General features: G+C 44.1%; 1 protein-coding gene across 2 annotated transcripts in view; it reads left to right on the top strand.

Annotated features, from left to right (window-relative positions):
• Positions 1–415: 415 nt before the first annotated feature.
• LOC121375957 (cysteine-rich venom protein VAR8-like) overlaps positions 416–12,512 on the top strand; it is a 17,708-nt gene continuing 5,611 nt past the window's right edge. For both annotated transcript variants that reach the window (XM_041503701.1, XM_041503700.1), the window contains exons 1-2: positions 416–1,000; positions 5,540–5,758. In XM_041503701.1, the coding sequence (XP_041359635.1) occupies positions 539–1,000; positions 5,540–5,758 (681 nt within the window). In that variant the 5' untranslated portion in view covers positions 416–538. The remainder of the gene's footprint in view (positions 1,001–5,539; positions 5,759–12,512) is intronic.

Below are 12,512 nucleotides of genomic sequence, written 5' to 3'. Positions count from 1 at the left end.
TGTTTTTGTTTTCAGTTTTGTTGATGTTGCTTTGGGATTTTTTGTGGGGTGGGGGGTTCGTAGGGATGTTGTTTGTTGTCGGATCTTTTTGTTGGGTGGAATGTTTTGTTTCTTTGTTGTTCTGTTCTGTTGTTTTTGTTTTGTTTTGTTTTTTGTTGTTGTTGTTTTATTGTTGTTGGTGTTGGGCGTTTTTTGGGGGCCTGGTTTGGGGGTTAATTACAATAATGTAAAGGAACTATTATTCTTTATGTTGATGAAAGGCCATGCTAAGTGTTTAAAGACTGATAGGCTAACTTAGTGATGCATCGTTCATTGCCTGGGGTATATGCTGACGTCTTCCGGTGACACAACCAATTCAAAGACCCGCTCGCGGCGTTGCTTTAACACAGACACGAAATCCGTTTTTATTTTATTTTCCCATACTTTGTGTCCTGTAACAACCACTGCGCAAGAATCTTTCAGGTTACCACTGAAGAACAAACTAAATATTAGCTAAGTTGACGATTAGTTAGGAAATCTTGCATCGCAATCATCAGCCATGGCTAGATTTTGTGCATGCCTCTGTTTAGCTTTTCTGTTCACGTTAAATGAGGTTAAAGCTCAAATTCAAATTGATGTATCAGTCCCAGGCGAAGGAGCGGGGGAGGAACCCGAGACCCCCCCTGCCGGCAGCAGCTACCAGTATTATACCTATTACACCCGCCAGTCCAACAACGTTAGACCTCCGTTAAGACAATTTCGTTGGAATAACAATGGAATCAGATTTGGTGGAAACAGAATGGGATCGCCAACAGGTCAAACGTCCTATTCTCGTCAACCTTTCCAGTATGTGAAGAAGTTCTTCTGGTGGACTCCTAAACAACAACAAAGACCGAATGTTCGGACAAATGCGTTACCTTACTCTGGAGGATTCGGACTGCAATACAGACACATGGTCAAACTGCTGAATGATCATAACACCGTTAGGTCCAGCCTTAGAGCCGCAAATGTCTACAAAATGGTAAGTGGATCAATCATTCCACTGTAGTATTATCGTACCACCATTAGAGCCGCAAATGTCTACAAAATGGTAAGTGGATCAATCATTCCACTGTAGTATTATCGTAACACCATTAGAGCCGCAAATGTCTACAAAATGGTAAGTGGATCAATCATTCCACTGTAGTATTATCGTAACACCATTAGAGTCGCAAATGTCTACAAAATGGTAAGTGGATCAATCATTCCACTGTAGTATTATCGTAACACCATTAGAGCCGCAAATGTCTACAAAATGGTAAGTGGATCAATCATTCCACTGTAGTATTATCGTAACACCATTAGTCGCAAATGTCTACAAAATGCTAAGTGGATCAATCATTCCACTGTAGTATTATCGTAACACCATTAGAGTCGCAAATGTCTACAAAATGGTAAGTGGATCAATCATGCCACTGTAGTATTTTACTAGTTTATGGCTGTACAAATATGGAAGGTATAAAAACGAAGAAATTGTTGAAATTATCATAACACCATTAGAGCCGCAAATGTCTACAAAATGGTAAGTGGATCAATCATTCCACTGTAGTATTTTACTAGTTTATGGCTGTACAAATATGGAAGGTATAAAAACGAGGAAATTGTTGAAATTATCATAACACCATTTGAGTCGCAAATGTCTACAAAATGGTAAGTGGATCAATCATTCCACTGTAGTATTATCATAACACCATTAGAGCCGCAAATGTCTACTGCTATTTTAGTAGTTTATAGTTTTAAATATAAGCCAGATATATATATATATATAATGTTAAATATATATAAAAATGAGGAAATTGTTGAATGATCATAACACCATCAGAGAAAGCCTTAAAGATGCAAATGTCTACAAAATAGTAAGTAAAACAATAATTCCACTAGTATTTCAGTAGTTTATGGTTATACAAATATGGAGGGTATACAAATTAAAAAACGGTTGGATGATAATAATACCGTTAGGCCAAGTCTTAGAGCTGCAAATATCTACATGGTAACTGAAAAAACCAATTCCGGTGTAGTATTTCATTAGTTAGCGGTTTTACAAATACAGAGCATTAACAAAATTGTATTTAAAAGAAACTTTATCAACACATAATTATGTTAATATAATTGATATATTGGATTTAAACTAGGTACTCTTTGATTTGTTATTTTAATCAGTTATGCTTGTTAGCATTTCATGTATTATACATTAGCCCCAAATATGTACTGTTAATGAACTGTTGTGGCTTTCGTCGTTGTCATTGTTGTTGTGAGTTAGGTTGTTTGTTTGGGGGTTTTCTTCTCTTTTGTTTTGTTTTAAGAACTCATAAGAACAGGAGTTGCCATTACACAGTTGTGTGTGTGTGTGTGTGTGTGTGTGTGTGTGTGTGTATGTGTGTGTGTGTGTGTGTGTGTATGTGTATGTGTGTGTATGCGTCTGTGTATGTATGCGTCTGTGTGTATGCGTCCGTGTATGTGTGTATGCGTCTGTGTGTGTATGCGTCTGTGTGTGTGTGTGTGTGAGAGAGAGAGAGAGAGAGAGAGAGAGAGAGAGAGAGAGAGAGAGAGAGAGAGAGAGAGAGAGAGAGAGACAGTGAGAGAGTATTTTTAACATGCCCATATACCACTACGGTTTCAGGCATGTCTGTCACGGGCTAAGTCAGTGGCTTGGTCCATACAGTTGAGCAGCCATTTTGTTATATTTTGACAATAGGCCTCAGTGGCGTAATGGCTAAGTCATCAGTTTGTACTGGATTTGTATTCTTGTACAGGCTCCAACCAAGAGCGAGTTTTAACGTCTATATATAATGGGCTGTGAGCTTTAACGTCTATATATAATGGGCTGAGTTTTAACGTCTATATATAATGGGATGTGCGTTTTAACGTCTATATCGAATGGGATGTGAGTTTTAACGTCTATATATCATGGGCTGTGAGTTTTAACGTCTATATATAATGGGCTGTGAGTTTTAACGTCTATATATAATGGGCTGTGAGTTTTAACGTCTGTATATAATGGGATGTGAGTTTTAACGTCATATAGAATGGGATGTGAGTTTTAACGTCTATATATCATGGGCTGTTGGGTAAGATTGGTTACTACACCGATTTCTTACCAACAACTATCCATTAAACTTTGTCCTGTACAGGAGTCTAAATAACTGAAATGTGTGTTCTTGACAGCGTGTTTGAGCTATAGTTGAAAATAAGCATAAAACTCAAGTTATAATAAAATGAAAAATAAAAGTATCACAACGTGGCCCTTTAAACACAGCTCACTGCTCGTTATGGACTGAGTAAGTACATGTACTAGATTAGAATCTAGGGATTTAGATAAATCTAGAGGAAAGTGTCATCTTCACAAACATGTCTGTGTAGGGAGCAAGTTCCCTTCGTCCGTGATCCTTATACGCATACGCAATCCATACTGCACAGTGATCGCATACACAGACATACGAACATACGTACGGAGACGCACACATGGAATTTACCCAACCTATCTGCATAGAAATTAATTTTGTGCCTAAACCGGTTTAAATTCAGTGTTCATTTGAAATCTGATCTGACTTGCCATTCCGATCTTAGGTCTCTGTCAGTCCGTCAGTAGATCTAATAAAAGCCAATGTTATCACGTGTCTAGGTGTCCGTCCATTCAACCAATAAAAAACGCCGTTGATGTGAACTGAACGACAAAATATAGCGAGTACAGACAAACATGAAGAGTAATACTGTTTGCGTGTGAGGTAGATAGCGAGTACAGACAGACATGGAGAGTAATAATGTTTGCGTGTCAGGTAGATAGCGAGTATAGACAGATATGGAGAGAGCAATACTGTTTGCGTGTCAGGTAGATAGCGAGTACAGACAGACATGGAGAGAGTAATACTGTTTGCGTGTCAGGTAGATAGCGAGTACATACAGACATGGAGAGAGTAATACTGTTTGCGTGTCAGGTAGATAGCGAGTACAGAGAGACATGGAGAGTAATACTGTTTGCGTGTCAGGTAGATAGCGAGTACAGAGAGACATGGAGAGTAATACAGTTTGCGTGTGAGGTAGATAGCGAGTATAGACAGACATGGAGAGTAATACTGTTTGCGTGTCAGGTAGATAGCGAGTACAGAGAGACAGGGAGAGTAATACTGTTTGCGTGTCAGGTAGATAGCGAGTACAGACAGACACGGAGAGAGTAATACTGTTTGCGTGTCAGGTAGATAGCGAGTACAGAGAGACATGGAGAGAGTAATACTGTTTGCGTGTCAGGTAGATAGCGAGTACAGAGAGACATGGAGAGTAATACTGTTTGCGTGTCAGGTAGATAGCGAGTACAGAGAGACATGGAGAGTAATACAGTTTGCGTGTGAGGTAGATAGCGAGTATAGACAGACATGGAGAGTAATACTGTTTGCGTGTCAGGTAGATAGCGAGTACAGACAGACATGGAGAGTAATACTGTTTGCGCGTGAGGTAGATAGCGAGTACAGACAGACATGGAGAGTAATACTCTTTGCGTGTCAGGTTGATAGCGAGTATAGACGGACATGGAGAGTAATACAGTTTGCGTGTCAGGTAGATAGCGAGTATAGACGGACATGGAGAGTAATACAGTTTGCGTGTCAGGTAGATAGCGAGTACAGACGGACATGGAGGGTAATACTGTTTGCGTGTCAGGTAGACAGCGAGTATAGACAAACGGTATCGAAGAATGGTGTTCGACGTTATCAACATCTCTGGTGGTGGTATATTCTCAATGGTTAAATAATAAAACTTTACCCGATATTGCAGCTTTAAATAATCAAAGTTAAAGTGGCTGTAACATGGGATTCCACTTAGACAAACGTTTGACTGTAATTTGCATGTCAAAGGTAACTGTCCGCCTATGTATTATTCGTGGACAATCAGTCATTGTTGTAGTATGCTACGAAAATAGGCGCGACAAAGCCAACACTAATGATCAATCACACACAGCATAAATCATAATGAAAAGTCTGTAAGGCAAAAATACGTACACGTTTCTCAAGTATGAACATTCTTTAATCTTCAAAGACTTTATAAAAATATATATATATGGGAAAACGTCATCGGGCTGCTTATCGTGTATATTCTATATTCACAAATTATGGGAAGCAATTAGCAGGGCAATACTATTTTTAAAACTTGGGCTGATAAGTAACCTAAAAAAGAAAATCATCACTCGTTGACTGTTGTTACTAACCGCCGATGTAAACGAAGCGCAGATGTGTTACATGTTAAAAAAAAAAAAAAAACACACAAAAAAACACACCACCACGACCATGGTCGATATTGCCTGAATATTAATTGGATATAGGTGTAATAATAAAGAGTATCCAGCCATCCATGTTAGGGGAAGTCCTAATCAAGAGGGGTGTTTTGTTTTGTCTTTAGTGTTTGGCTGTTTTTTCTTTCTTTTCCTTTTTTTTTTTTTTTTTTGGGGGGGGGGGGGGTGGGGGGGGAGTTGTTTTTTCTTTTTTCTTTTTTACTCTCTTGTTTTCTTCAACCAATTCGTTTGTATGTTCAGAAATGGAGCAACCAGCTGGCCAGGGAGGCGTTGGCGTGGATCCAGCACTGCCAGATGCAGCACCAGCAGCAAGGTCGCGGCGAGAACCTCGCCATGGTGTACGGGCACGGCGTCAACGTCGACATGCTCGTCAACACCGCCGTCAACGGCTGGTACCAGGAGAAAAACATGTGGAGATACGGAGACGGCTTCTCATCGGCCACGGGTCACTACACACAGGTACGTGTATTATCACCTCGAGTGTCCACTAGTCTGGCCAGTACAGCTAGTGTATATCATCAGCTCGAGTGTCCACTAGTCTGGCCAGTAGAGCTAGTGTATATCATCAGCTCGAGTGTCCACTAGTCTGGCCAGTAGAGCTAGTGTATATCATCAGCTCGAGTGTCCACTAGTCTGGCCAGTACAGTTAGTGTATATGATCACCTCGAGTGTCCACTAGTCTTGCCAGTACAGCTAGTGTATATCATCAGCTCGAGTGTTCACTAGTCTGGCCAGTAGACCTAGTGTATATGATCAGCTCGAGTGTCCACTAGTCTGGCCAGTAGAGTTAGTGTATATCATCAGCTCGAATAGTCCACTAGTCTGGCCAGTACAGCTAGTGTATATCAACAGATCGAGTGTCCACTAGTCTGGCCAGTACAGCTAGTGTATATCATCAGCTCGAGTGTCCACTAGTCTGGCCAGTAGAGTTAGTGTATATCATCAGCTCGAGTGTACACTAGTCTGGCCAGTAGAGCTAGTGTATATCATCAGCTCGAGTGTCCACTAGTCTGGCCAGTAGAGCTAGCGTATATCAGCTCGAGTGTCCACTAGTCTGGTCAGTAGAGATAGTGTATATGATCACCTCGAGTGTCCACTAGTCTGGCCAGTAGAGCTAGCGTATATCACTTCGAGTGTCCACTAGTCTGGCCAGTAGAGCTAGTGTATATCACCTCGATTGTCCACTAGTCTGGCCAGTAGAGCTAGCGTATATCACCTCGAGTGTCCACTAGTCTGGCCAGTAGAGCTATATATCAGCTCGAGTGTCCACTAGTCTGGCCAGTAGAGATACCATATATCAGCTCGAGTGTCCACTAGTTCTGGCCAGTAGAGCTAGCGTATATCAGCTCGAGTGTCCACTAGTCTGACCAGTAGAGCTAGCGTATATCAGCTTGAGTGTCCACCAGTCCGGCCAGTAGAGCTAGTGTATATTATCAGCTCGAGTGTCTACCAGTCTGGCCAGTAGAACTAGTGTATATTATCACCTCGAGTGTCCGCTAGTCTGGTCAGTACAGCTAGTCTATATCATCAGCTCGAGTGTCCACTAGTCTGGCCAGTACAGCAAGTGTATATCAACAGATCGAGTGTCCACTAGTCTGGCCAGTACAGCTAGTGCATATCATCAGCTCGAGTGTCCACTAGTCTGGCCAGTACAGCTAGTGTATATCATCAGCTCGAGTGTCCACTAGTCTGGCTAGTACAGCTAGTGCATATCATCAGCTCGAGTGTCCACTAGTCTGGCCAGTACAGCTAGTGTATATCATCAGCTCGAGTGTCCACTAGTCTGGCCAGTACAGCTAGTGTATATCATCACCACGAGTGTCCACTAGTCTGGCCAGTAGAGCTAGTGTATATCATCAGCTCGAGTGTCCACTAGTCTGGCCAGTACATTTAGTGTATATCATCAGCTCGAGTGTCCACTAGTCTGGCCAGTAGAACTAGTGTATATAATTAGCTCTAGTGTCCACTAGTCTGGCCAGTACAGTTAGTGTATATCATCAGCTCGAGTGTCCATTAGTCTGGCTAGTAGAGCTAGTGTATATGATCAGCTCGAGTGTCTACTAGTCTGGCCAGTAGAGTTAGTGTATATGATCAGCTCGAGTGTCCACTAGTCTGGCCAGTAGAGCTAGTGTATATGATCACCTCAAGTGTCCACTAGTCTGGCCAGTAGAGCTAGAGTATATGATCAGCTCAAGTGTCCACTAGTCTGGCCAGTAGAGCTAGCGTATATCAGCTCGAATGTCCACTAGTCTGGTCAGAAGAGCTAGTGTATATCATCAGCTCGAGTGTCCACTAGTCTGGCCAGTAGAGCTAGTGTATATCATCAGCTCGAGTGTCCACTAATCTAGCCAGTAGAGCTAGTGTATATCATCAGCTCGAGTGTCCACTAGTCTGGCCAGTAGAGTTAGTGTATATCATCAGCTCGAGTGTACACTAGTCTGGCCAGTAGAGCTAGTGTATATCATCAGCTCGAGTGTCCACTAGTCTGGCCAGTAGAGCTAGTGTATATGATCACCTCGAGTGTCCACTAGTCTGGCCAGTAGAGCTAGCGTATATCAGCTCGAGTGTCCACTAGTCTGGTCAGTAGAGCTAGTGTATATGATCACCTCGAGTGTCCACTAGTCTGGCCAGTAGAGCTAGCGTATATCACTTCGAGTGTCCACTAGTCTGGCCAGTAGAGCTAGCGTATATCACTTCGAGTGTCCACTAGTCTGGCCAGTAGAGCTAGTGTATATCACCTCGATTGTCCACTAGTCTGGCCAGTAGAGCTAGCGTATATCACCTCGAGTGTCCACTAGTCTGGCCAGTAGAGCTAGTGTATATCAGCTCGAGTGTCCACTAGTCTGGCCAGTAGAGATACCATATATCAGCTCGAGTGTCCACTAGTTCTGGCCAGTAGAGCTAGCGTATATCAGCTCGAGTGTCCACTAGTCTGACCAGTAGAGCTAGCGTATATCAGCTTGAGTGTCCACCAGTCCGGCCAGTAGAGCTAGTGTATATTATCAGCTCGAGTGTCTACCAGTCTGACCAGTAGAACTAGTGTATATTATCACCTCGAGTGTCCGCTAGTCTGGTCAGTACAGCTAGTCTATATCATCAGCTCGAGTGTCCACTAGTCTGGCCAGTACAGCAAGTGTATATCAACAGATCGAGTGTCCACTAGTCTGGCCAGTACAGCTAGTGCATATCATCAGCTCGAGTGTCCACTAGTCTGGCCAGTACAGCTAGTGTATATCATCAGCTCGAGTGTCCACTAGTCTGGCCAGTACAGCTAGTGTATATCATCACCACGAGTGTCCACTAGTCTGGCCAGTAAAGCTAGTGTATATCATCAGCTCGAGTGTCCACTAGTCTGGCCAGTACAGCTAGTGTATATCATCAGCTCGAGTGTCCACTAGTCTGGCCAGTACATTTAGTGTATATCATCAGCTCGAGTGTCCACTAGTCTGGCCAGTAGAGCTAGCGTATATTAGCTCGAGTGTCCACTAGTCTGGCCAGTAGAGCTAGTGTATATCAGCTCAAGTGTCCACTAGTCTGGCCAGTAGAGCTAGCGTATATCATCAGCTCCAGTGTCCACTAGTCTGGCCAGTACATTTAGTGTATATCATCAGCTCGAGTGTCCACTAGTCTGGCCAGTAGAACTAGTGTATATAATTAGCTCTAGTGTCCACTAGTCTGGCCAGTACAGTTAGTGTATATCATCAGCTCGAGTGTCCACTAGTCTGGCCAGTAGAGCTAGCGTATATCAGCTCGAGTGTCCACTAGTCTGGTCAGTAGAGCTAGTGTATATGATCACCTAGAGTGTTAACTAGTCTGGCCAGTAGAGCTAGTGTGTATCATCAGCTCGAGTGTCTACTAGTCTGGCCAGTAGAGTTAGTGTATATCATCAGCTCGAGTGTCCACTAGTCTGGCCAGTAGAGTTAGTGTATATCATCAGCTCAAGTGTCCACTAGTCTAGCCAGTAGAGCTAGCGTATATCAGCTCGAATGTCCACTAGTGTGGTCAGACGAGCTAGTGTATATCATCAGCTCGAGTGTCCACTAGTCTGGCCAGTAGAACTAGCGTATATCAGCTCGAGTGTCCACTAGTCTGGCCAGTAGAGCTAGTGTATATCATCAGCTCGAGTGTCCACTAGTCTAGCCAGTAGAGCTAGTGTATATCATCAGCTCGAGTGTCCACTAGTCTGGCCAGTACAGCTCGAGTGTCCACTAGTCTGGCCAGTAGAGCTAGTGTATATCATCAGCTCGAGTGTCCACTAGTCTGGCCAGTGGCTAGTGTATATGATCAGCTCGAGTGTCCACTAGTCTGGCCAGTAGAGTTAGTGTATATCATCAGCTCGTCCACTAGTCTGGCCAGTCAACAGTCTGGCCAGTACAGCTAGTGTATATCATGAGCTCGAGTGTCCACTAGTCTGGCCAGTAGAGTTAGTGTATATCATCAGCTCGAGTGTCCACTAGTCTGGCCAGTAGAGTTAGTGTATATCATCAGCTCGAGTGTCCACTAGTCTGGCCAGTAGAGCTAGTATATCATCAGCTCGAGTGTCCACTAGTGGCCAGTAGCTAGTGTATATCACCTCGAGTGTCCACTAGTCTGGCCAGTAGAGCTAGCGTATATCAGCTCGAGTGTCCACTAGTCTGGTCAGTAGAGTTAGTGTATATGATCACCTCGAGTGTCCACTAGTCTGGCCAGTAGAGCTAGTATATCACTTCGAGTGTCCACTAGTCTGGCCAGTAGAGCCAGTAGTCTGGCCAGTAGAGCTAGCGTATATCACCTAGTGTCCACTATGGCCATCAGCTCGAGTGTCCACTAGTCCACTAGTCCACTAGTTCTGGCCAGTATCAGCTAGTGTATATCATCAGCTCGAGTGTCCACCAGTCCGGCCAGTCTCAGCTCAGTGTAGTCTGACCAGTAGAACTAGTGTATATTATCACCTCGAGTGTCCGCTAGTCTGGTCATACAGCTAGTCTATATCATCAGCTCGAGTGTCCACTAGTCTGGCCAGTACAGCAAGTGTATATCAACAGATCGAGTGTCCACTAGTCTGGCCAGTACAGCTAGTGCATATCATCAGCTCGAGTGTCCACTAGTCTGGCCAGTACAGCTAGTGTATATCATCAGCTCGAGTGTCCACTAGTCTGGCCAGTACAGCTAGTGTATATCATCACCACGAGTGTCCACTAATCTGGCCAGTAGAGCTAGTGTATATCATCAGCTCGAGTGTCCACTAGTCTGGCCAGCTAGTGTATATCATCAGCTCGAGTGTCCACTAGTCTGGCCAGTACAGCTAGTGTGTATCATCAGCTCGAGTGTCCACTAGTCTGGCCAGTAGAGCTAGTGTATATATCGATCTAGCTCGAGTGTCCACTAGTCTGGCCAGTACAGTTAGTGTATATGATCACCTCGAGTGTCCACTAGTCTTGCCAGTACAGCTAGTGTATATCATCAGCTCGAGTGTCCACTAGTCTGGCCAGTAGACCTAGTGTATATGATCAGCTCGAGTGTCCACTAGTCTGGCCAGTAGAGTTAGTGTATATCATCAGCTCGAATAGTCCACTAGTCTGGCCAGTACAGCTAGTGTATATCAACAGATCGAGTGTCCACTAGTCTGGCCAGTACAGCTAGCGTATATCAGATCGAGTGTCCACTAGTCTGGTCAGTAGAGCTAGTGTATATGATCACCTAGAGTGTTAACTAGTCTGGCCAGTAGAGCTAGTGTATATCATCAGCTCGAGTGTCCACTAGTCTGGCCAGTAGAGTTAGTGTATATCATCAGCTCAAGTGTCCACTAGTCTGGCCAGTAGAGCTAGTGTATATGATCAGCTCGAGTGTCCACTAGTCTGGCCAGTACAGCTAGTGTATATGATCAGCTCGAGTGTCCACTAGTCTGGCCAGTAGAGCTAGTGTATATCATCAGCTCGAGTGTCCACTAGTCTGGCCAGTAGAACTAGTGTATATCATCACCACGAGTGTCCACTAGTCTGGCCAGTACAGCTAGAGTATATGATCAGCTCAAGTGTCCACTAGTCTGGCCAGTAGAGCTAGCGTATATCAGCTCGAATGTCCACTAGTCTGGTCAGACGAGCTAGTGTATATCATCAGCTTGAGTGTCCACTAGTCTGGCCAGTAGAACTAGCGTATATCAGCTCGAGTGTCCACTAGTCTCGCCAGTACAGCTAGTGTATATCAACAGATCGAGTGTCCACTAGTCTGGCCAGTAGAGCTAGTGTATATCATCAGCTCGAGTGTCCACTAGTCTGGCCAGTAGAGCTAGTGTATATCATCAGCTCGAGTGTCCACTAGTCTGGCCAGTAGAGCTAGTGTATATCATCAGCTCGAGTGTCCAGTAGTCTGGCCAGTACAGCTAGTGTATATCATCAGCTCGAGTGTCCACTAGTCTGGCCAGTACAGCTAGTGCATATCATCAGCTCGAGTGTCCACTAGTCTGGCCAGTACAGCTAGTGCATATCATCAGCTCGATTGTCCACTAGTCTGGCCAGTACAGCTAGTGTATATGATCAGCTCGAGTGTCCACTAGTCTGGCTAGTAGAGCTAGTGCATGTCATCAGCTCGAGTGTCCACTAGTCTGGCCAGTAGAGCTAGTGCATATCGTCAGCTCGAGTGTCCACTAGTCTGGCCAGTAGAACTAGTGTATATTATCAGGGTTCTGTCCAGTGGTCAGTGGTGGTCAGGTGTGGCTGGTACTTTAAAGTTCCAACCAGAACTGTTGCTGCTGATCATACTGCTGACAACCACTTATAACAACACTGTGTAAGTGGAATAAAGTCAGGAGTCCAGGAACCTAGTTCATAAAGCTCGCTTAGGCTGGCTTAAACATTGCATTGTTGTTGCAAGTCTTTTTGTATTGCACTACGAGATCGCATGGAGCGAGGGGTGGGGGGGTGGGGGGCTTCATTCACTTAAATCTCTCGTAACCTTGTCATCTCGTAGAGCAGTGCAAAAGACTTACACAGACGATGGGTTTTAGAGCTCGCCTAATTACATATGATTCAAAAATAAGAGGTAAAACAAAAACATAAACATCATGGTCTAACGTGCATAATGGTGGGCAGTGGCACTGTCATGTTGCATAATGGTGGGCAGTGGCACTGTCATGTTGCATAATGGTGGGCAGTGGCACTGTCATGTTGCATAATGGTGGGCAGTGGCACTGTCATGTTGCATAATGGTGGGCAGTGGCACTGTCATGTTGCAT

Source organism: Gigantopelta aegis, chromosome 6 (assembly GCF_016097555.1).
Source record: "Gigantopelta aegis isolate Gae_Host chromosome 6, Gae_host_genome, whole genome shotgun sequence".
In the NCBI taxonomy this organism is placed as follows: domain Eukaryota; kingdom Metazoa; phylum Mollusca; class Gastropoda; order Neomphalida; family Peltospiridae; genus Gigantopelta; species Gigantopelta aegis.
The sequence above is the reverse complement of the archived record's forward strand: the minus strand, read 5'-3'. Positions and strand labels throughout refer to the sequence as shown.